The 21,422-nt window shown below is 45.5% G+C and overlaps 1 protein-coding gene across 1 annotated transcript; it reads right to left on the reverse strand.

Annotated features, from left to right (window-relative positions):
- Positions 1-1,267: 1,267 nt before the first annotated feature.
- On the reverse strand, positions 1,268-17,091 carry LOC124192754 (serine-rich adhesin for platelets-like). Its single transcript, XM_046586228.1, has 7 exons — positions 16,495-17,091; positions 9,653-11,958; positions 7,283-7,619; positions 5,028-5,256; positions 4,383-4,954; positions 2,821-4,306; positions 1,268-2,707 (listed from the first exon to the last, which is right to left on the reverse strand). Exons 2-7 carry the CDS (start codon positions 11,651-11,653, stop codon positions 2,503-2,505), a joined length of 4,830 nt encoding a protein of 1,609 aa, XP_046442184.1. The 5' UTR covers positions 11,654-11,958; positions 16,495-17,091; the 3' UTR covers positions 1,268-2,502.
- Between the last annotated feature and the right edge of the window lie 4,331 nt (positions 17,092-21,422).

Consider the following 21,422-nt stretch of genomic DNA (forward strand, 5'->3'; position numbering starts at 1 on the left):
ACAAGAAAGCAATTGTTGGCGCCTTTCTCCACTAAATACACTACAGTTGAATTCAAATTTTTTTTTAAATTTATTTTCATACGTGAAACGGTGTGCGCAAAGAGTTGATAGTGTAGCAGTTTAGAAGCACGCGGGGATAGTTTGTTGGTGCTGAGGCTGGATGTGAAAAAGACCAGAGAATGTAATCCGACGCGGCGGAGCCCATTTTAGGAGCGGCAACTGGTTCTGTAATATTAGCTGTTTTATTTTTCCCTTCAAATAAAAAAAAAAATGCCTTTGAACTCCTTCCCATATCAGCTCCGTTACCTAACATTAATTAGTTGCCGGTGCTTTTTGAAATCGTGAATTTAATTTTTCGATAGATCTCACAGGCGCGAAAACCCCTTCAAGTTCGAATCTGATGAAAAGGTCATAGAGTTTTTGGTTCTGGTTCAATCGATTCAGCATATCAAAGGTTTAAATGGCGAACATAATTGGACTCGTACCAGCTAGGCTACTAGATAGTTAGACAGATTATTAGGAACGATGCCTAAGCTAATACGCATGATTGGGCCGGCCTCATTCCAACAGGCGGCGCGCCCCATCTCCCAACCCCTTTTTACACGAATCTTTTTGGCTTGTTACGAAGAGACAAGCCGTCTTTGATCTCATCCCAAAGCATTCAATTGAATTTGTTCTTCACCGCAGACAATTGATTCTAAAGTTGCATAATGCATGCTGCAAACTTGGTTCGCTTTTATCTATAGTGTGGCGTTAGTTCTCCTGGATTTTTATCCTCAATTGAGTCCATCTTCTTTTTGGAAGAAAAGAAGAAACCATTTAAAAATATCTGCGTTCAGCAGAAGCTATTCTTAGCGGATGTTAGAGTCAACAATCATGTCCCTCCGGGAACGAGCGGGACGCGCGTGTTTGCCGAATTGTAGGCAACTACTACTCTATACTACATTGCAGTCGGTCGGTTCCAAAACAACCGCTCAGCTCCCGTGAGCGGGAGTTTGCGAGAGAGAGAGAGAGCTTGCCAAGCAGCATCGTATCATTTACGGAAGGTATGCTCCGGTTGAACTGACCGGGAGGAGGAGCCCTGTTGATTGCAACATCTAACGCGAGTTAATTTTTCTCGTGGCGCGACAGTTAACGGGGTCATCCGTCATTGGAATCCGCCCAAAAAATTAATCTCACGTCGTTAAAACACTTGTAAAAAATGCGTTTGCGCGCAAAAGAAAAGGGGGAAAAAATACATAAAATTCTGAATAACAACTGACATAAATTTTCTCGAAGTCTATAAATCTGTATTTTATGCTTAAATCTTCACCTCCGACAAAAACTATACCCTTCAACACATCATAGAAAAAGAGAATCGAAAATTTGTTTGAATTAAAAAAATGTTGAACGAGAACAAAAAATTGAATTGATACTCTCGACGTTACGCAGACATTACACAACATTTGTAAGTTATTTTCTGTTTTGTTGTTGTTTACAGCACACAAGGGGAGATTTAAACGCATGAAATACCAGTTAAGAATTCAACAATTTAGGTAAACGTTTCAACTAAATGTGTGTGTAATGTGTGTGTGTGTGTGTTTTTGCAAGTTCTCGTCGATTCATTTACACTGAAAACTAAAATGTAGTTAAGACCAAATAATTGGGTATAATTCAAGAGAGGAGAATTAACAATACGAGGCATTTCTCTACAACCTTCTTCTCATTTTGAAAGACAGGTTGTGCAACAAATGGGAACAATCTTGTTTGGTTGAAGGACACGGCCTTGATGATATCTTGGATCACGAAGACATGAGATAAAATCAAGAGTTATCAACTTCTGCTTTTTAAGCGGGGAATTAATTCGACCAACAGCAAACCGACCGGTTGGATTTCAGGAGAAGGAGGATAAACAAAAAAACAGGAGTGTGTGTGCACATTTTACATATACGAAGGACCGAATGAACGAGAACGAAAACAGGATGAAAGGGGAATAATCTCAAGATAATCCAGGATGGGATGAAAGAATCGAGAGAAAATTCTTCTGGGGGAAAAAAATAACGAGTGACTATGGTGATATGACCCAACACGAAAACAATCTTTTTTGTTTGTTTCTTTTCTTTTTATAGACAATTAGAAGAACAAATTGAACCGACGGGGGAGGAACATGCTGTTAACATGCTTTTTCAAAATCAGAAGAATAAATTAACCATAATTCTTTTTTTTTAAAGGGGGGGGGGGGGCAATGAGGAGAAACCGGTCGTGGATTTAGGAAGAATTCGGTGCAACTGGATTCTCTTCAATTAAAATTTTTTTTTTTTTTTTTGCTTGCATTTTCCTGTTTTGCACCACCAGTTCAGAATAGTATCAAGTTCTTATCAATTCCTAATTAGTCAGCCTGCCTTCGGCTGACATTAATTAATTCAAAAATACACGAGATGAATCATTTCTATTGTAGGGCTAAAGAGTAGATCGAAATCTTTCGACTCGATTGTTGAGGCTTGTCCGAGAAACGACCGTTGCCTAGATGGAATATTTGACGATACGCTTTTGACGAAAGTCGTAGACTCTACGACAGAGAAACACCCGATCGGCCGTTGTCGTCGTACATGTCGGTGGTAAGCGTAATCGCCGAGGATATTCCGACGTTTCACTCGTCATTGAAGGTATCAAGACGCCGGAAGGGGGAGGCAATCCTTGTTCCGTCATCTTGGCTCGCTTCCGATACCTTCGATTTCAAAAAATTCATATTTTCAAAACTGGCCGATAGATGGCACGACACATTCGAAATCGACACTTAATTTCTCAAACAAAATGACATAAAAAAATAGATTTACACACCTGCAGTATTCATTGAAGGTGAGAACGTAGCATTTGTCTTCAATGCAAGCGACACTACAAACGTCTCGATGCCTGGAGGCGAAAATTTCATCATCTAGATCCGTCGTCCGCCGGCCGCCATCCGTGTGTTCCGGTCGATAGTACCAGAGGAGGGACATCATCATTTCGCCGTCGTCGGCATTCTCCCACAGGGAAGAAACTTTCGCAACAAACGGCAAATCTTTGGCTTTGGGTCCCGACTTGAGGAGAATACAGTCACGCATCCGCACGATGTCGCCCTGGGTGTGTCTCATGGCCGGGTAGCACTTCCGCATGACGGGCAGCTCCTCGTTCCTCAAGTGGACCAATGACTGAAAACTGTTTCCTTCCCACGACCAGCCATTGGACCAGCGGAGTGCGGGAGAGGAACTCGAAACGGGCGGAATAAGAGGCGAACGAGATTTCGATCCGCCACGTCTCGATTCCAATTTCATGGCCGGCGGCTGGTGGTGTGTACCATCGCTGTCGGCACCCAATCGCAGACCCGGTGATGAGGCTCGCACATTTTTGGGATATTTCATTTTCGCGATGCTTTTGATTGTTTTCTTGCCGTTCACTTTCCTAATAAGATGAGGATCGTCCATCACTCGACTCTTGACTACATCCGGCAGGAGGCAGCTGGGCTTTTCGCGACACTTTTTGTCCACGTCGCTTTTTGGCCCCGATTGTCTCAGACCAGTTGTCACCACCAGCGAAGGATCGCAGAACTTGCCAATCAAGTCCATGCCATGCTCGTGCGTCGGCTTCAGCTTTTTCCTTTGCTTTTGGCTGCAAGTTTTATCAGATTCCATGCCGATAATTATGTCAGAACCGAGTCGCTTCTTCATTCCCTGACTGTGCTGGCCACTGAGCGTTGAGTGAAGCTCATCCGAAAAGTCGTTGGTGTTGAAGTTGCTGTCCAACTTTGTCAGCGATAGAGACTCGGGCGGAGAAGTTCTTCCATTGGTCGCCGGATGGCGGACATGGCTGCTAGTTTCCGTGACGTATTGGCAAGAGCACGTCCTGGAACAGTTTTCGAGACCACATCCAGCGTTGCCGCCGTCGCTGTTGACGCTGCTGACACGACTGCGCAGGCGAGACGAAACCGGACTCGGCGGAAAAACACCCGACAACGATTTCCTTTTGCGATTGTTGTTATTGTTGTTGTTGTTGTTGTTATTGTTGTTGATTTGCTGTTCCATCTTCTTCTCTCTGCTATCTGCTTCGTGATGGATGCCGTTTTTTGGGCTGGAGGTAGTAGGAGACGTCGGCTGCGGATCGGCAGCAGTTTCCAGTGGCCCAGTGGCGTGGAGTAAAAGTTCAGGAAGCAAAGACGGGACGGCCGGCGAACTGCTCGAACTACCAGCTCCTCCGCCACTCATTTGAGGCTGAACTAACGCGACTTGACAACTGGGATGAGGGATCACTGAATGTGATATGGAATTCGGCCCGGACCTCTTACCCTCACCTTTACATAACACAAAGAGAAGAAAAATGTTTTTTAAAAACTTTTATAATTAGGAGAATTTCACAATCGTGTATACCAGTAAGGGGTCCAGCCAATACGTTTTTTGGACAACTCGGTGACGACTGTCCGGTACAGGAGCAATTGGCGTTGATGCAACGATTGGCGTAAGCCGCTGAGCTGGCCATAGCTGGGCCACCAGGGAACGGGCAGAAATTCCTGGTCGACGACGACGAGAGCAGCATGGGATGGTTTAAAGATGCTGTGCTGCCAGCTTCAACTTTAGGGCAGGTATTGTTATCGCTTCCAGTTCCAGCGCCATTGTTTCCAGCCACACTACTGCTGCTTCCACTGGCAGAGGCTGCTTCGGCGGCGGCCAAAGGAAGCGGATTGCGGTCGTCGTGCATGGTCGAGGATGACGAGAGTTCGACGACGGATCGACTCGAATCTCTTGCCAATCTCCAGTCAGGTCCCAATCCGCACGGGCTGGGTGTAGGCAAGTAACGAGTGAGAGGGCTGCAAGGTGGAGGACCCAGCGTCTGGTACCGATGGAGGTAATGGGCAAGATCCGCGTTGGTCGGTCCGACCAAAGGAGGAGGCGCTGCCAAAGCGTAGGCCGAATAACTATCGGCCAGAGCCACTGGAACAAACCTGGACAGGGCAGGGCATATCATCATTGAATTTTTATAAAATAAAAAAAAGCTTGAGCGAGTTATTCAATTACCCTGATCCGGGTGGTGGTAGCAAGGCGAACCCGCGATAATAGGAAGGTGCAGCAGCAAAATGGGCGGCCGAATAAAGTGGCGGAGGTGGCGGATAAAAAGAAGCGTACGGAATGTCGACGGGCGGTCGGTACAGAGAAAAAGCCGGAGCCAGACGGGCCGCTGCTGTCATGTACGATTCGGCCGCCTGGATCGGATTGCTGAGCACTAACGGCACTCCACCAAAGGTCACTGTCAGATGAGAGAAAAACATGGTAAGATTGATGGGGTCAGCAAAAAATCACGGATGCGCGAGAGAGAGAGATAATAAAGTGCAAAAGATTTATTATTATATATTTTTCTAGTTGGCAACGCTGCCGGGATGACTTGTCATGACGAGAGAAAGAAACTGAATTTAAGACGCAATTCCCAGTGTTATCTTGCGTTCGTTGGGTGAGTCGGGACTAACAGTAGAAATATATAAGGCCTTACACAACGTTAGTGGCAAGGTAAAGGTATCTGTGACGTTGGCATGACGTAACGACCTCGAACAGGCAGTTCGCAATGAAAAAGAAGTTGGCGCCAAAACATTTTGTTATGAGCTAATGCCAAAGGGGAATTCAGTCTATCAACGTTGTTATAATGTTCTAAACACGCCCTCTTTTGTCATAGGGGGGGAATTTCTCAAGGTCAACAATTCGAATTCGGGTTTTCCTTCTCATTCTTTTCTGATACTACATCACTGAAAATGACTTTGGTCACGGACTGGTTTGAAACCAACAGCCAAACAAACACGATCCAAGTTTGTGTGTGACCGTGACTATTTTTCAATAACCAAAAGAAAAAGAAAATCTACTTCATTTCCTTCCTTTCTATTCCGGTAGATCAGTGTGTTACAACAATAGAATATCATTCCATGGGCAATGGCAACTACGCAGTAGTTAATGAACAAAACTCACGTGATGATGAAGAGAGCAGACGAATCGAGTGCACAACACGCGGAACACAAAACTGACACAAATTTTGGGGGGTTAAATAAGAGAGATCTAGAAATGGCGAGTCTTCTTTTGATTATCAATGTCTACTAGTTTATCCCAACGGGAAACTGTTCTTGATTACACACACACACACACAACCAGAAGTAAAAGACAAAACACGCCAACTTGTGTGTCTGCACACATGCAGAGCCGAAGCACACACTGCTGACACTGCCGACTGGTCTCGTCTCGCGCCTTTACTGCCTCTAGCGTTCGGAAACTAAATGGTAAAGGCGAGTTTCACACGGGGAGGGAGGGAGGGGGGGGCAACCCCTCCTTCTTTTTTCCTCCCGACTTTTAACTATCGATTTACACGCTGGCTGTTTCTTTTATCGCCGATAGAAATCGCAACATAAAACGTCAAAATCGTCTGTATCATGTTCCAGTTCTTTCTTAATAATAAAACGCGATTGCTGAAAATGTGATTTTAAACGTGAACTCGTTTTGATCGTGATTCGTGAGGTCATGCAAACTTAATCAAGAATTGTGACAAAATGCCAGCATGTTTTTACAGCCGACTCGACAGTATCTAAAAGTAGATATTTCTTTTACATGAGAAAGAAAGAAATAATTAGTGAGCGAGACCTAGGCAGGGATTAATTAATCGTATGCCGACGTCATCACGATCGATCACGTCTAAAGAATCGATACCAATAAATGACGTCACAACGCCAGGTTCTCCCCTCCCCGGCCACTTTTTTTTTATTCTAACCCTCCCCCCTCTTCCCGCACATTGTGTATTGTGACGCCAGTGAGAAAAAACGAGAACGACGACGGGAGAATCAAACAAAAAGAAAAATAAAAAAGGTCCATGTCCTCAATGCGAAAAGGGGAACTAAAAGAAGAAGAAGAAGAACAACCCGGGTTGTTGGCTGTGTAGCGGGCCGCCGAGTACAACGTACTACGCCCCTCACAGCACACACAACAGCTGACAATAACCGTGAGGAGGCCCCATACACACTTGGTAATAGTACACACGCAGCTAGAGCAATTTCGGCCAGTGAACTTTCATTCGTTCTCTCTTTTACATCCTTTTATCTTCTATTCATCTGCCCCTCTTCTTTCTTCCATTTTTCTTACCGCGAAACCTTTTGTGTGTGTTGGGAACGAGATTGGGACGATCATCTGATTGCATCGACGTGCGGGTTCACTCCCGACCCGACACAAAAAACGGCTGTTATTCTTTTGTCGTCGTTGTTGTCATGTTCCAATAAATGTTGAAGAAGAAAAGTGTGACTGACCTGAAGGTAAAGATGTTGTGGCCGCAACTCGTTCCGATGACCAACTCTTGTCGCGGTCTTTAGTCATGATCATATGCCCGCCGGAAATGATGCTACTCCCGCCCGACGGTGGAAATGGCAAGTTGGTCGACGAAGACACTTCCGACGTCACTGGGTGGTGTTGATGCTGCTGCTGTTGAGACGGTTGTTGTTGCTGCTCGTGAGGCCGTGATGGCGCCCTTTCCTGTTGTTGTTGTTGTTGCAAATTTGGCGGTCGCATGTTGTACAAGGCGCCCAGCGGATTGTAACCGTCCGCGACAACGTCAGTTGGTGGCGACTTTTGTTTGGCTTGTTGTGTCTGCGGTTAGTAGAGATAATCAGTCAATAACGAATGCCAAAGACGACGATATAACATTAACGAGAGAAATAATAAATGAGCAATTTCGGGAAACGGGAAGGGCAATCAACGCCATCAACTTGGTGGCGGCCGCAGTTGCTAAAAACGGACCAGAAGGAGAAAGATGAACAACAACTCGCTAACGGCCGGAGAGCGAATGGCCGCCATTAATACCCAAGGTTAGATATACTCGAGAACTGCGATGCAACAACATCAAAAAAGAAGGAAACCGTATCATCATCATCATAATAATAATATCTTATAAAATTTGCCGGAATGGGTTGTCGAACCCTAGTCACGTTATATATTTTACATGTCTGGAGCCAATGAAAAAGGAGGACAAGTATGGCGCTTCTTTTTCAATTGGCACTCGGGTCGGTTGTATATATTTGATCGTGTTTTGTTTTCTTCCGCCCGGCAAATATGAAGATGCCCGCCCATCACTCTCAAGAGTCTATACAGCATACAACATCCTCAACAACAATATAACGGGAAGGACCTGGGATCCTGCCGCTGGCAGCTGAGAGACAAATAACACACACACGCCCGACAGAGCCGACGACTAGACTATCACGATCCCGGGCACAATGAATACAATGATCCAACAGCTCGACGACGCTGTTGGCCCGCGTCTGGTCGCATCTAACCCTCCCCGCCCGTCAAACACACACAAGCAATCACTGCATCATCCCCCCCTACCCGGAGTTATTGTCTGTAAATAATATCTCTGTCTTGTGTATGTGTTTATTCTTTCGGTTGACACAACCAGAGACATTGACATGATTGTAATCGCCCTTGTTTGTTTTTTTACTACCACACACTGACGGTATATATACATAAAACAAGTGTTTGTGCATATAGACAACTGGTTGGTAATAGAATTATTTGTATGGAACAGATATTGGCAGAGAGATAGTCACTAAAGAAGAGCCCGTACAATCGAGTCCTTTTGGATTTTTGACGTAAAAGCGAAGCTCTCAGACTTCTATAAGATATAGATTCTATTTGAGTTGTACGCACGACTCCACTTGTTACGTACCGATGGCAAATATGTAAGCCTATTAATGTGAGGGGGGGAAGTATTATATACGTGCGCCGAATCTCTGCTTGTCTATATACACTAGTCTTTAATCCCTTATAAGAACGTCATTTTCAATAGAGAGATTTCATTTCAATTTTGTTTCCCCCCTCTCTTAAATCTTAGCTAGTCTATAGACCAATACGTGTATATAGATACAATGCGTCTATTAATATAATGTCCAGGGGCCTGAATGCCTATCGATCGCCAACGCGAAACGGTGATGATGCAAGAGCGGCAGCAGCTTATAATACTATCTTGGCGCTAGATTATAGAGCCTTAAAGGTTTCGGTGGTTGAGATATATATATGGCGAAATGATTTGATCAAATCGTCGCCATGGAGAGAAATAAAAAAAAGTCTATACGATGAAATCTAAAAGAGCGACTCTGAATGTATATACCTATCACGCGCCTACGGGGAATTCGATAGTACAGGATCTAAAAGATGCGACGAAACCGCAAAGGCGCTGCTACTGCCGACTGTTGTCGGTTCATGACAGATCCAATTGTCGATCCCGCCCCCTTTTTTCTCTTTGATTCAAGTGACCCGACCCGTCGAAAACAGAAACGTCCCATCCCGATTTCCCAATTGGTTGTGCTGCTGGATTCATTATCTATTCCATCCGCGCATCCCGCATCTAATGGACAGATTATAAAAAGCCAAAAAACCTTATACTATGCACGCTCTTTATGATTATTTAAAAGATCGTGTGTAGTATATGTATTTACAGCTAGACCGATCGATTCACGTGACAGCGATGCCGCAGTCGTGATTCTTGGTCCCGAAACCCCTCAAGGGAGGACCAACCCACAGGTCCCTTTGTGGCGACCATTGACATTGGACATTACCGGCAATTGTATCAATCATTTCATTCAATAAACCCAAAAAGAAAACAAAAAGGTTAAAAAACTGACCTGAAGGCCGGGCGAATCGGTCGAGGACGGACGAGGTCCTTTATTGGTGGTGGTCACTTGACTCTGCTGGAAAGTCTTTGACGATGATGTAACATTGCTGCTCCCGCTGTTCTCGCCACCAGATGACAGAGACTGGTGGTAGGTGCTGCTGCTCTTGGTGGTGGTCGTCTGCTGGCCGTCCAGCACTTCCTGGTGCTGGAAAATGTTGGCCGAGAGGCGTAGAATTTGGCTGTTGGAAGACGTCGACACGGCCGTTTCGACGCACGAGATATTCTTTTTGATCTTTAAGGCCGGCTTCTTCTTATTGGCGGGCGATTTGGATTTATTGCCCGGCTGGCGATTGGCTATTGATGGCGTCGCTGCTGATGAATGAGGAATGACTGATTTGGTTTCACGTGGTTTTTTCGGCTTTTGTTCCTCCTCCTCCTCCTCCTCCTCAGAGTCGCTGGACAAGAGCAATTGAGGTTTACCGCGACGGGCCGGCTTGGGGCTGTCCGGCCACTGCTGTGAACTGGCGGCCAAGATTGCCGTGGCATTGAGACTGGCCATCCTTTTGGGCATGACCAAGGCAGCCAGATCGACAACCGGCACTTCCATCGATTGCCGTTGTTTTTTACTGGCCGGCTTGACGGCCGGCCGCTTCCTTTCCGTCGTCTTCTTCTTGCTGCTCTTATTATTCCGATTCGTCTGCTGCTGGTTAGTCTTGGTGGTGGCCGGCGACTTATTCTTGGCGGCCGCCGCTTTCCGGTTGTTGTCGCCCACCTTTTTATCGACGGCCGGCTCACTGCTGGAACTGCTGGAGCTGGAACTGTCGTCACTATTGTCCGAGTCGCTGAACGGGGCCCGAACGGCCGAATGTTTGTTGGCCAGCGGCTGGCGGATTTCACTCTCGTAGAGGCAATGGACTTTGGCCATGGCATTGAGACAAGCCAATCGGCGTCTTTGGTTGGGCCGTCGACGTGAGCCGCTGGCCGGAGGAGATTGGGCCGCCGGCTCGCTCCTCTTGACGGAACGATTGCGGAGATGGATTGACTGCTGCTGGCTGGATTTTTTCTTCTTCTTCTTTGTCTTTCTGCCACTGGAAGACGACTGGCCGGATGACGTGGCACTGCTGGAACTGCTGCTGTCACTGCTGTCACTGCTGGAACTGCTGCTGGAACTACTGCTGGAGTTGTTGCTGGAGCTGCTGCTGCTTTCGTGTCTAATTTTGTCAGACGCCACCAAAGTGTCGATCCACGGCTGGCCGGAAGCCACTCGTTCAATGGATTCGACCATATGCTTCAGATCGCAAGTCATTTTAGCAGCTTGCTGGCCGGCCTTTTTCGAGTTGTGGCTGGCGGCGATGGCGGCCGGATGATGGTCCACATTCTCCTGGCGCTCTTGGTACATGGCGATGGCCAGCTGCTGCCGGCTGCCACCGACACCAACCAGGCCGTTGGCCGCACTGCTGGAATCGACATTGCTGGACGTTGTGCTGGTCGAGATCAAGGCGAACACCGTCGACGTGGTGGTCGTCGTCGACGAGACCATCAGGGGCGATGACGTCATCACCGCCCTGGACGATCCTGATTTCTTCTTCCGTTCCCGACTCTTGTCCGTCTGCTTCCCGGTCGCAGTCACGGCAACCACCGACGACTTCTTGGCCGTCCTGGCTTCCTTGCGCAGCAGTTTGCCACACATCATCTTCTTCTTGCCCGTTTGTTTGGCCGTCGGGTTTTTCTTTCTGAGCGAAGATCGAAAGTTGGACATGCGTAATCGATTGGCGGTGACCGCCGACGACGGAATATCGGCCATCAGCGACGTTCCGCTACCGGCCTGTTTCTTGCGCGAAGCCTTGGGATTGATCCGCCGCAAGAGCGCCGTCCGGTTGGGGTGGGTGACCATTTTCACGGCCCGCTTCTTCTTCTTCCTCGTGAGCGCTGCCGACTCGTCGCTCACGACCGGTCCTCTCGGACGTCGGCTGCTACTTGACGGTGTCCGACGAGTGGCCATTCTGCCCATCGCTCCTCTTTCAAACAACAATCCGCCCGTGTGTGTCCGTCTATCTGTGTGTACCGCCGTTGTAAACTGCTTCAGCAGTCGTGAACGACGACCAGGCAGCACAGCCAACAAGCTTCCGGCCTCGGCGACATCCTGATTTTCTTCTTCTTCTTTTTCTCAATCGCTCCGCTCGACGTCGACGCAATCGAGATGACGTGGCATGACACGACGCCACACGGCCCCAACGGCGGGTCACGTCTTTCCTCGACTCAGTCACGCAGAGAGTCAAAAGGGGTTGGGGGGGATCCCCTTTTTATGAAAGATTCCTGTTGGATCCGAAAAAAGAAAATAAGAAAATAAGAAAAATGTTGATAAAAGATAAGAGAGGAAAAAAGAAATCGGGTCAAAGTAAATCAGTCGAGTAGAACAAAGGAGCGACATTTCAAAGGATATAACGACATCCCGGGATAAAAATCGACCCGTTAACAACTTACATCATCTAAAAACACATCTGATTTATACACACAGCTTTTGACGCAAATCCAGCATTCAAATAAACCGCGAAATTTAAAAAAATAAAGAAATTGATCGTGAGCGCCAGTCAATGACATTTAGCGGTTTATGAAAAATCCGATTGATAGGATTGCAGGAGCGAGTGAAGGCCTCAAAACGTTTTGACGGAAACAATTGAGGTCCTAGTCTAAAGAAAATACGACGTGTCTCGACAGTAGCCAAATGCTGCACCACCGCTGCGTGGCAGATGTGTCAGCCGTGTCGTTAAGCAATCCATTCTTCCTTCCGGTTGAATTCAATGCTGCACCCACTAGCTAATGGGATGTGTGCAGAGTAGAGAGAGAGAGAGAGTCGGGCATGCTCTACTATACATACGGGGGTTAAGCTATATAAGTATATATAGGCTGCTACCACCATACCACCGAGGAGATGGTATCGATCGAATGGTGTTCTCTCTCTCTGTGTGCTATATAGACTTGTGCCAGAGCAGTTGGCAAGTTGCAACGAGTAGTGTATGTTGTGTGTAGTAGTAGTAGCTCTCCTGTATATATAGAGAGCGCAGTGTGTGTGTGTGTTCGGGAGCAGTTCGGGAACGAACAAAGAAGCTGGGAGGAGCTCTATCGGATCGATAAGAGAATATAACCGGCCCCCCTCCTGAAAATAAAAAAGTCGACCAAGAAGTAGAAGCCAACCAGTCAGCAGCAGCAGCAGCAGCAACCATCGATAATCGAATGCAATCTGCTCTGTCGTCGTCCATGTCGGTGCTGCTGCTGTTGGCCTTTTTTTTCTATTGCCCCTTTTATATTCCCTCCCACCACCCCAGCAACCCCTTTTTTTCTTTATGACTCAAAGGTAGCGGCTGCTCCGGTGCTAAAAGTTCATAAAGTCACGATGAAATTATCCGTGACGGAAGAGAGATCTCCACTCCCGGCCGCCTCTTACATCATCCGCTCGGTTATGAGGATGGAATCCCGAAGAAAAAATTTGCCTTCATTTTCTCTCGTCACACACACACACACCAAAGTTTTTAATCGTGCAAATAAAAAAGGGACGTCTAAACGTGAGATCTGGCGACGCTGCGTGTACATTTTCCCGATGATCACGAGATGCCGTTCCCGAGCACTTTTTCCTTCTTCTTCTTCTTCTTGCTCTTTATTCTTCCTTCCTTCTTCTTCTTCTTCTTCGTGTTGTTCGCTTTGGGTCCCAACACCGCCCAAGGTGATTTGACCCGTTGGCTCACGACGCCCTGTTCCAACACGTTCGCCCGGCCCTACACACACACACACATCCCAGCAGGTCTTATCCTCTAGTCCTATGCGCTGCTGCGCTCACGAAAAAGAAGAAAAGTTTCTAGTCGCCCTCCAGGCATATATACACTACTCACACACACAATAGAGTTTGGATCGGTTTACAAAAGTGATCAATGAACTTTTTTGGCGGATACTCTCCGGTGCTGCTCGACGTCGTCGTCCACACAAACCCAAAAAGTTCATTGAACATTTTCCAGTCGGATTACTACACACAGACAGACACACACTGTGAGTTTCGGGGAACGAAGTGGAGCGACGTCATTCACTTATTTATAGCTAGGCGAATATGTCGGGAATTCGATCGGAATGTCAGGCATTGGAAATTTTAAAAAAATCGATTTAAAAAATGAAAATAAAAATAAAAAGATGGTCCCGATCGAACGTGTGTGGAAAGGTCGGAATGGCAGCCAGCTGATCAAGGTATTTTGTTGATATATTTCAGATGCGGTACACACCAGCAACACAACGGAACGATAGAATAGAAAAGAGTGCGCAACCTGCTGTCTGCGGGCGTTTCGTTGTAAATGTGTTATGCTAAATAAACACGTTTCTTGTGTTTTGTTTTTCTTCTGATTTTTTTCTTACAGTGTTTTATTATTTTTAGAAGGGGGGGGGGGGTTATTGGTCGGGGCAAACACGCGCAGAGTGTGTGCACATTTATTCACTCTATCTATACCTATTGTATATATCTCTGTGTGCTTGGCAGGCATGTTAGAAAATGGGAAAAAAAAAGAGAAAATTTTATGCACTCTGCTGGCTGGGCTGACTGGGCTTCATCATCGTTGGGTGGCGTGACCAAACCGGGCCATCCCTTTGCTCTATCATTCTGGCACGCCAAAGAGAGCGTCAAGCGAGAGAGAGAGAGAAAGGCTCTATATAAGAAGAAACAGCAGTACTACTACTACACACTTGTATCTGCCTAGTCCAACAACTATACAACCCCGGGACTTGGGGCAAAACAACAACAACCAAAAAATCGAACAACAAAACAAAACAGAAAAAATGAAGTTACAACCGGCCCGGCAACAATAACCCCTTATAGCAGCTCACTGGCCGTATTTAGATGATCTTTCTCAACTATAAGCAATGGCTAATGCAAGTCGGTCGATTTTCAGACGCGCCCCAAGTCTTTTTTTCAATACAAAATAGGAAATAAGACGAGTATAGTGACTGCGTGAATACAACAAAGGCGAAAAAGAGAGACAAGAATAATGTCGCGGGATGATGATCCCCCTCCCCAGAAACTGTTTGAAAATGGAAGCGAGTGATATATCCTTTGATGGCGATTGCAGTTGTTGGGGGGATGAACACAAAAAGAAAAAACTACAAAGAATTCTGCTCTGCTGCTGATGTAGAAAGAAGCTTTTCTCCCGATATTCTCGGCTGCTGTTGCTGTTGTTGTCCAACTCTTTTTTGGACCTCACTTGTTTCTTGACTTTTCCCTCCTCCTCCTCCCACCCACCCCCATTGTATCGAGAGATGGGTCATTGGTAATAAGTGAGGGGCTGTCGGGAGGAAATGGGTGGTGTATAGCGCACGCGACAGCGGCTTTTTAGCTCGAGGGTGTACACATATAGGAAGACGTACTATACACATTGTATAGTAGTACTCACGGGGGCTGTTGGACTATAGCCTCCACCCAGCTGGTTCTAGCTCTTATTATATCCTGCTTCCTCCTTCTCCCCTTACCTATACAACAAACTTATTCTCTTCTCATTTCCCAGTCGGTCGGTCGTCACACGGAAAGAGGAAACGATAAGCAATTGCGACGAAGGAGGGGGGCTGAGAATTGTTGGCGTAGGGAAAAACTGGAAGTCGGAAACCCTTTCGGTGTTTGACTGGGCCCAACAACAACAACATAACCCTTTTTATTACATATTCAATATTGAAGACAACAAATGCGGGTTCTTATCTATTAGAAATCAATGTCGTTATAGTGTGTCTGTTGTCTAGGGGGTGAGAGAGACTGTGTGGCAAAAGTAAAGTTGGGAGGAGAGAATGTCCATCTGGAATCGCTCGATTACGTCATCGCAACGGAAACAATAAGACCATGTCGACTGGTCCAGCCCCAAAATGTTAGGGGGGGGAATCTCTAGATTTTATTTAGAGACTCGGGTACATCAATTCTGGGCCACTGAGGCGAATTGAGCTGATTGAAACTCTTTTTTCCCCTACTACTGGGGCGTAATCCAAATGATAAAACAGTCGGAGGAAAGAAGAGAAAGAAGGTTGTTGTGAACTCGTAAATAGTTTGGTACTATACATCCCAGGCATTCTCTATGTAGTACACACCACACAATTCGTGGAAAAAAAGAATAAGCCTTATACTGTAGTGTGTTATTCACAGACTATCTATTCTATATAGATAGTATATAGTATAGTACTATTTCTTTTTTTCCAAACAGAAACAGAAAAACTATTTTTTTAAAGGGGGCCACATAGTTGCTAGTGAATGTATATAGGGGCGTTGTCCGGCCCCGGATATCTCTTGGTTGTTGTCTATGTGTGTGTGTAGTAGGGAGGATATTTTCCACCCACAGCTGCCACCACCCTCTGGCCTCCTCTCTCCATTTTCTCCGGTTGAGAAATCAAATGTTTATCTCCCCCCTTATTCTTTTCTCTCAAATGATTATCCTATAGTTTTTCCACACACTTGTGTCAAATTGTGTTGGGTTGCGCATTCTTGATTCAGTTAACTCTCTGTCGAGTTGCTCTTTATTTTCCCTCATGTCGTCGCTACGATCTTTCATTTTCCCTGCCACTTTCTCTCGGCCCCTTTTTGTCAACACACACACCACCTTTTTGTGTTTTCCGCGTGTATATATCAACTCTCGAGAGTCCCTCACGCAAACGGGCCAGCCACTCGACAGCAGCAAAAGTCTGCCAAGGTACCCGACAACTCGAGATAACTAGTCGGCGAGAAGCTGTTGGCTAAGAAGCTAATCTAGACGCTGGGATGTGCTCGATTAAACTCGGACTCACTCGTGTACCTCCAATTCCGACATGATTCCAACCAGACGAAAGAAAAACTAGACTCACCTAGGCAGTTTCTTCTTTTTAGGGGTCGAAATGATTTCACTAGTAAAGGCCACCACCACCACTCACTGTACACTGTACACGACACAGAGGCGCGCAAGCAGACGGCACGCACGACGACGCTTGCACGCACACATTCGGAGAGAGACTGACGACTGGCGGCCAGAGACAAGGCGGACGAGAGGGGAGAAGGCGGGACGTTTCTCTCTCTCTCTCTCGTGAACGGAAAGGAAAAATCCGAAAAAGAGCGAACGAACGAGAGGAAGAAGAAGAAGAAGAAGAGGGGGAAAGAAAAAGGAGAAGAAGAAAAAAAGCGACGGCCGAAATATTTCGACCGCACCGTTTTCTCTCTCACAGTTGTTTCTTTTGGGTTTTTTACTTTTTCCCGGTGAGTTGTGTGTGTGTGGAAAAGAAGAGGTGATGAAGAAGGAACTGAGAAAAATAAACGACCTGAAATAAAAACGAAAGAGGAAAAGAAGAAGAGAAGAAATGGGGGGGAGTGATGCGGAACGGGAATCTCTTCTCTCTCCGTTATTCCCCCTTCGACTACTACACTGGCTCCGTCACTCTGCCTATGCTGGCTGCGTGAAGTTCACTCACGAACTTTCTTCCCCCTTCTCTTGCCTAACCCGCTATAGCCCCCGCGCCCAAGCTCCACCCACTTCCCTACCCTCCCTCTATCATTTCTCCTCCCGCTCCTAACGTGCCCACCCTACGGTCGTCGACCGGACGAGCGAAACAGCCATCTAGCGGCGCTTTCATCAACTTTCTGGCCGACACCTTCCGTTCATCGCCGCAACTGCGTCTCAATCGACGGTTACGCATGGCATACGACCGCTCCCGCGTGACGAGCTATGTCATAATAAAGAGTTTTTCGTGTGTAGATTTGACGTAACATCAGTCCCCCCTTCCCCACCTTTCCACACACAAAAGTTATTGGCCCCTGTCGACACCAACAATGTCTGGAAAACAAGGAAAATGGAACCAAACAAAACGATCAAAGCGAAAGTCGTCGTCTCTCCTATAATAATACATTGGCCTTTTCTTTCTTATTTATTATTCTCTCTCGGCTGATACGCAGCTCGTCGCATGCGGGAAAAGCGGGGGTTGAATTGCCAATCTCTAGCGTTGCGCCATAGGGAGGGACTTTGGTATTGCGTCATCGATCGGCGACAATAAGAAAAGCCGAGAGATATCAAAGTCAATAGACGAGAAGAGCACAAACATGTCTGGCGGGTGAAAACACACACCGAGTGGCGGCGGTTATGTACATATACGAATCACAAAACTCTGCGCCAATTTGACGCGAAAGTTGATCTTCTTATTTTTAATAATCAAGCCGAGTCGTGCGTGATGATAACAAAAAATGGCCGTTTTGGGCTGTTGAACGAAAGAAAAAAAAAACCGCGGGCAGCAAATAAAAGTTATTTGGCTGTTTGGGTGGGCGGGTGAGCGGAGGAGCAAGCAAGCGCAGGGGGTTATTGTCAGCAGACGGACGCGGGTGCTGGCGGTGGTAGGAGAATCGAGATTGTTTATTTTGGAAGCGACTTGTACACGTCGTTAGAGAGAGGAGCCCGTCCCGAACGATGGGTCGACATGGGTCCCGCGCCCGCCTATCATGTCACACAGCCGAGGCGCACACGCCGTGATAACTGTATTATGCTATGTATATACCGTGATACTATACTACTACTCATGTGTGTACTATACCGCTCGTCGAAATAGCTCCTATCGCGTCTGTCCCCATCCCTTGCCAGCCACACCCCGTTTTCCTTTTCTTTTTTCAAATGCAACCGCGACTATGTAGCCGCGGGAAAAGAACGACGACGACGACGCTCTTTGGCCACGAATCTCTCGCTTGCGACAGCTGGGGACCTATAAATAGCCTCATTATACAGATCGCCGCCGTCTTTTGAGTTTCATCCGTGTCGGTCGTTATTCTCTTCTCGACTGCTGCTGCTGTGCATTCTCTGCGCGCCCTTTTCAGCGGCGGCCGGATGCTGAGCTGCGTTCAAATAAATTTTCTCGTCTCTTCGCTATGTACTTTACAGTTTTCAATTTCGTTCATAAATGCTTGGCGCCCCCCCCCCCTGTTTAACAAACAATTATTCCAATCATTTATCAACTTGCCATTAGTATACTGACGTCAGAATATTTCCTTGTGCAGTGAGTGCGCGGGACAAGATTTTAATGGGTGGTCCGTTCGAATGCGCTCATTTCGCGTGTGATAATCACGTCAGCGTTTACGTAAGAGAATAATAACTCATTCAGATTGGACCTGGAGGGCAGCACATTACGACTTTGTTGTTGCTAACCTGATGCAAGTCGTTCGTGCTGTTGTGCGTGTGGATCTTTTACAAATGAAATGGGTTACATGTCCAAGATGTTCTTCTTCTTTCTAATGTAATCCCGCTGCCCACTAATTTATTCGATTGTGTGGTGCCCCCGATTTCGCGATACGCAAGGAGAATAATGTTTTAGATTCGTCGTAAAGGAAAAAAAACGCCATTCGACAGCAATATAACAACATAGCTGAATGAAAGAATAAAAGCTTTCCTTGGCTTCCTGTATAAAAATAAGAACTCTACATTTTAGAGCTTTTGAAACTTTTATTGTTGTGTTGTTTTTTTTTGTGATCTTTTGGCACTTGGGAACAAACAGCTGAATGGGCCCATTTCTGTTTGTTAAACGCTCAAGTTCTTTTATACTTTACATCCTCGCTAAATAATAAACGGAACGACAAAGAGTTATCTGCGGCTATAATGCGGATTATACGATTATTATGCAAATCATAAATAAAAGACCGATTTAGGAAAAAAAAACCCGACCGAGTTCTTTGCTCTCTTTCGTGATAAAACAAATAGGTCGCGCAGAAACTGTTAGTTTATGTAATCATTGGTTTCTCATCAAGGCAAAGAGTCCATATGGCGTGAATGAGCTATTCTCTACGTTAGCTATTATATCACGACAGTCTAGTATATTTGATTGCCAATTATTTTAAAGATAATAGCTTTGGATCGAGATTAATTTTTTGAAAATTTTGATTGCCGAATATGGCGCCTGTTGATGATCCGTGGGACCGAATGGCGATCCGGTACAATGATGAGATAGTTGAATGTATCGTTAAGGAACGGGGCAGATACAAAATAACTCTGGAACCGTAATGGTGCGAACCGTTTTGAAAAAATGTTTATCTCGCGGCTGTTATTGCGTCTTTACAACTTTGAGGCTCAAGTTTGGAACAATTTGACTGCGCGCTATTCTAGCCTTAATATCTTCGTTCAAACTGTTGTTGCTATACATATAACCTTACTTTGGGTTAGACTATCGTTTCCAGTTTGTTTTTATTCACATGTTTTCCGGATGTCGTTCTTCAAGTTGGGAAATATCTGGCGGGAAACACGGAATGGGCTATTTAAAAATTTCAGAAAACCTCGCACACCTTTATTTTGGGTCCTGGAGGGCTGTTTGTGGTGGTTTCAGTCTTTAAGTAATTATCTGCAGGTTTCATGCAAATTTACACTTTTTTTCTTGATTTTTACTTGTTTGTAGTAGGGGGGCTCAGTGTAACTTGATGAATTATTTGATACTAAAACGGATGTCGAGCGCGGGGAAAAAATTGCTTTTAACGTTTTTTAAGCGAATTGGATGTAGGGGGGTCGATTTCTAACGAGGAGGTGCCGATGTCCCTCTTTATAAAAAAAATGTCTTGTTGCATTTTACTTGGAGTGTTTAGAGTTCAAATATTTCAAACGTGATGGTTTACCCACAGAAAAAGTTGTGAGACCTGTACAAAAACATGCCTGATCTGAAGCCGTTCGACAAATGGGATTTTAAGTGAAACCTGACAGAGAAAAAAGAAAAACAGAGAGAGAAAACAGTTGCAGTCCACCACCTAGCTCACGAATAAACGTACTCCGTGACTACGTAACCTTTTATAATCGACGCCACCAAAAATGTCAACAAGGAAGAATAGAGATAAATTTTGTCCTACCTTTTATGCCTGGGAAATGCAGCCAGGCCTCAACAGTTGCTCCATCCATTCGTTGAAGAGTGTTAAATTACACCACCAGACGGGATATAGGGTAAAGGTGATCAGCCTCGTGAATACACCCACATTCAGATATGGGCGAGTACATGAAGACATTTAAAGAAATGTAAAAAGCGAGATCCATATAACTCGATTGCAAATGCATTTGATTGCAATCCAATAATGGGATGCTGTTTATCTAGATAAAAATAGAAAATGGGTTATGAAAAAATATTGACAGAATAATCAATCACGTTCAGGAAAAGTTGAAAATGAGACACTAGGTTAGGTAAACCCAAATTGTTAATGAATTGGAGAATGAAAGGTTTACGTGTAATACACTGCATTTATGCAGGTAATGCAGCATCAAGATATCAAGTTGGTAGGTCAGTTAAAGTAAGTGAAATCATTACTCAGGCGATAATCCTGAGATTGTTGCTGATGACATGTTAAAAACTGAACAAGAAAAACTTGCATATTATGTGGTTATGATGGCTGGCTGATCAAATCTGCACATAAAGAAAAAGGTTATATAGTACAAACAAACAACCATGGATCCACAGGGTAATCATGTGATAAATGCTAGTCAGGAACTAACATTTCACTCATTTGGATCAGGTTTAACTCTTCAATAGCTCCCACATTCATTCTATTTGTATTCTTAGTGTTATTTACCTGCTAAACAGCATGGAGTATGACGATTATCAAAAACAAATAATTAATCTATAAGGCTGTAACAATATACATCTTGAACTTTGTCTCTGACTTTTTCGCGCTTTTTCGAAATTTTAGACGGATGCAGACGACACTTGTCCAATTTTCATGCTTACATTATGCGATAATTACGATATCGATATAAATTAAATGATCAAAAATCAACCCCCCCCCCCCTCAAAATCCA

The sequence above is a fragment of the Daphnia pulex genome, chromosome 4 (assembly GCF_021134715.1).
Source record: "Daphnia pulex isolate KAP4 chromosome 4, ASM2113471v1".
Lineage (NCBI taxonomy): Eukaryota > Metazoa > Arthropoda > Branchiopoda > Diplostraca > Daphniidae > Daphnia > Daphnia pulex.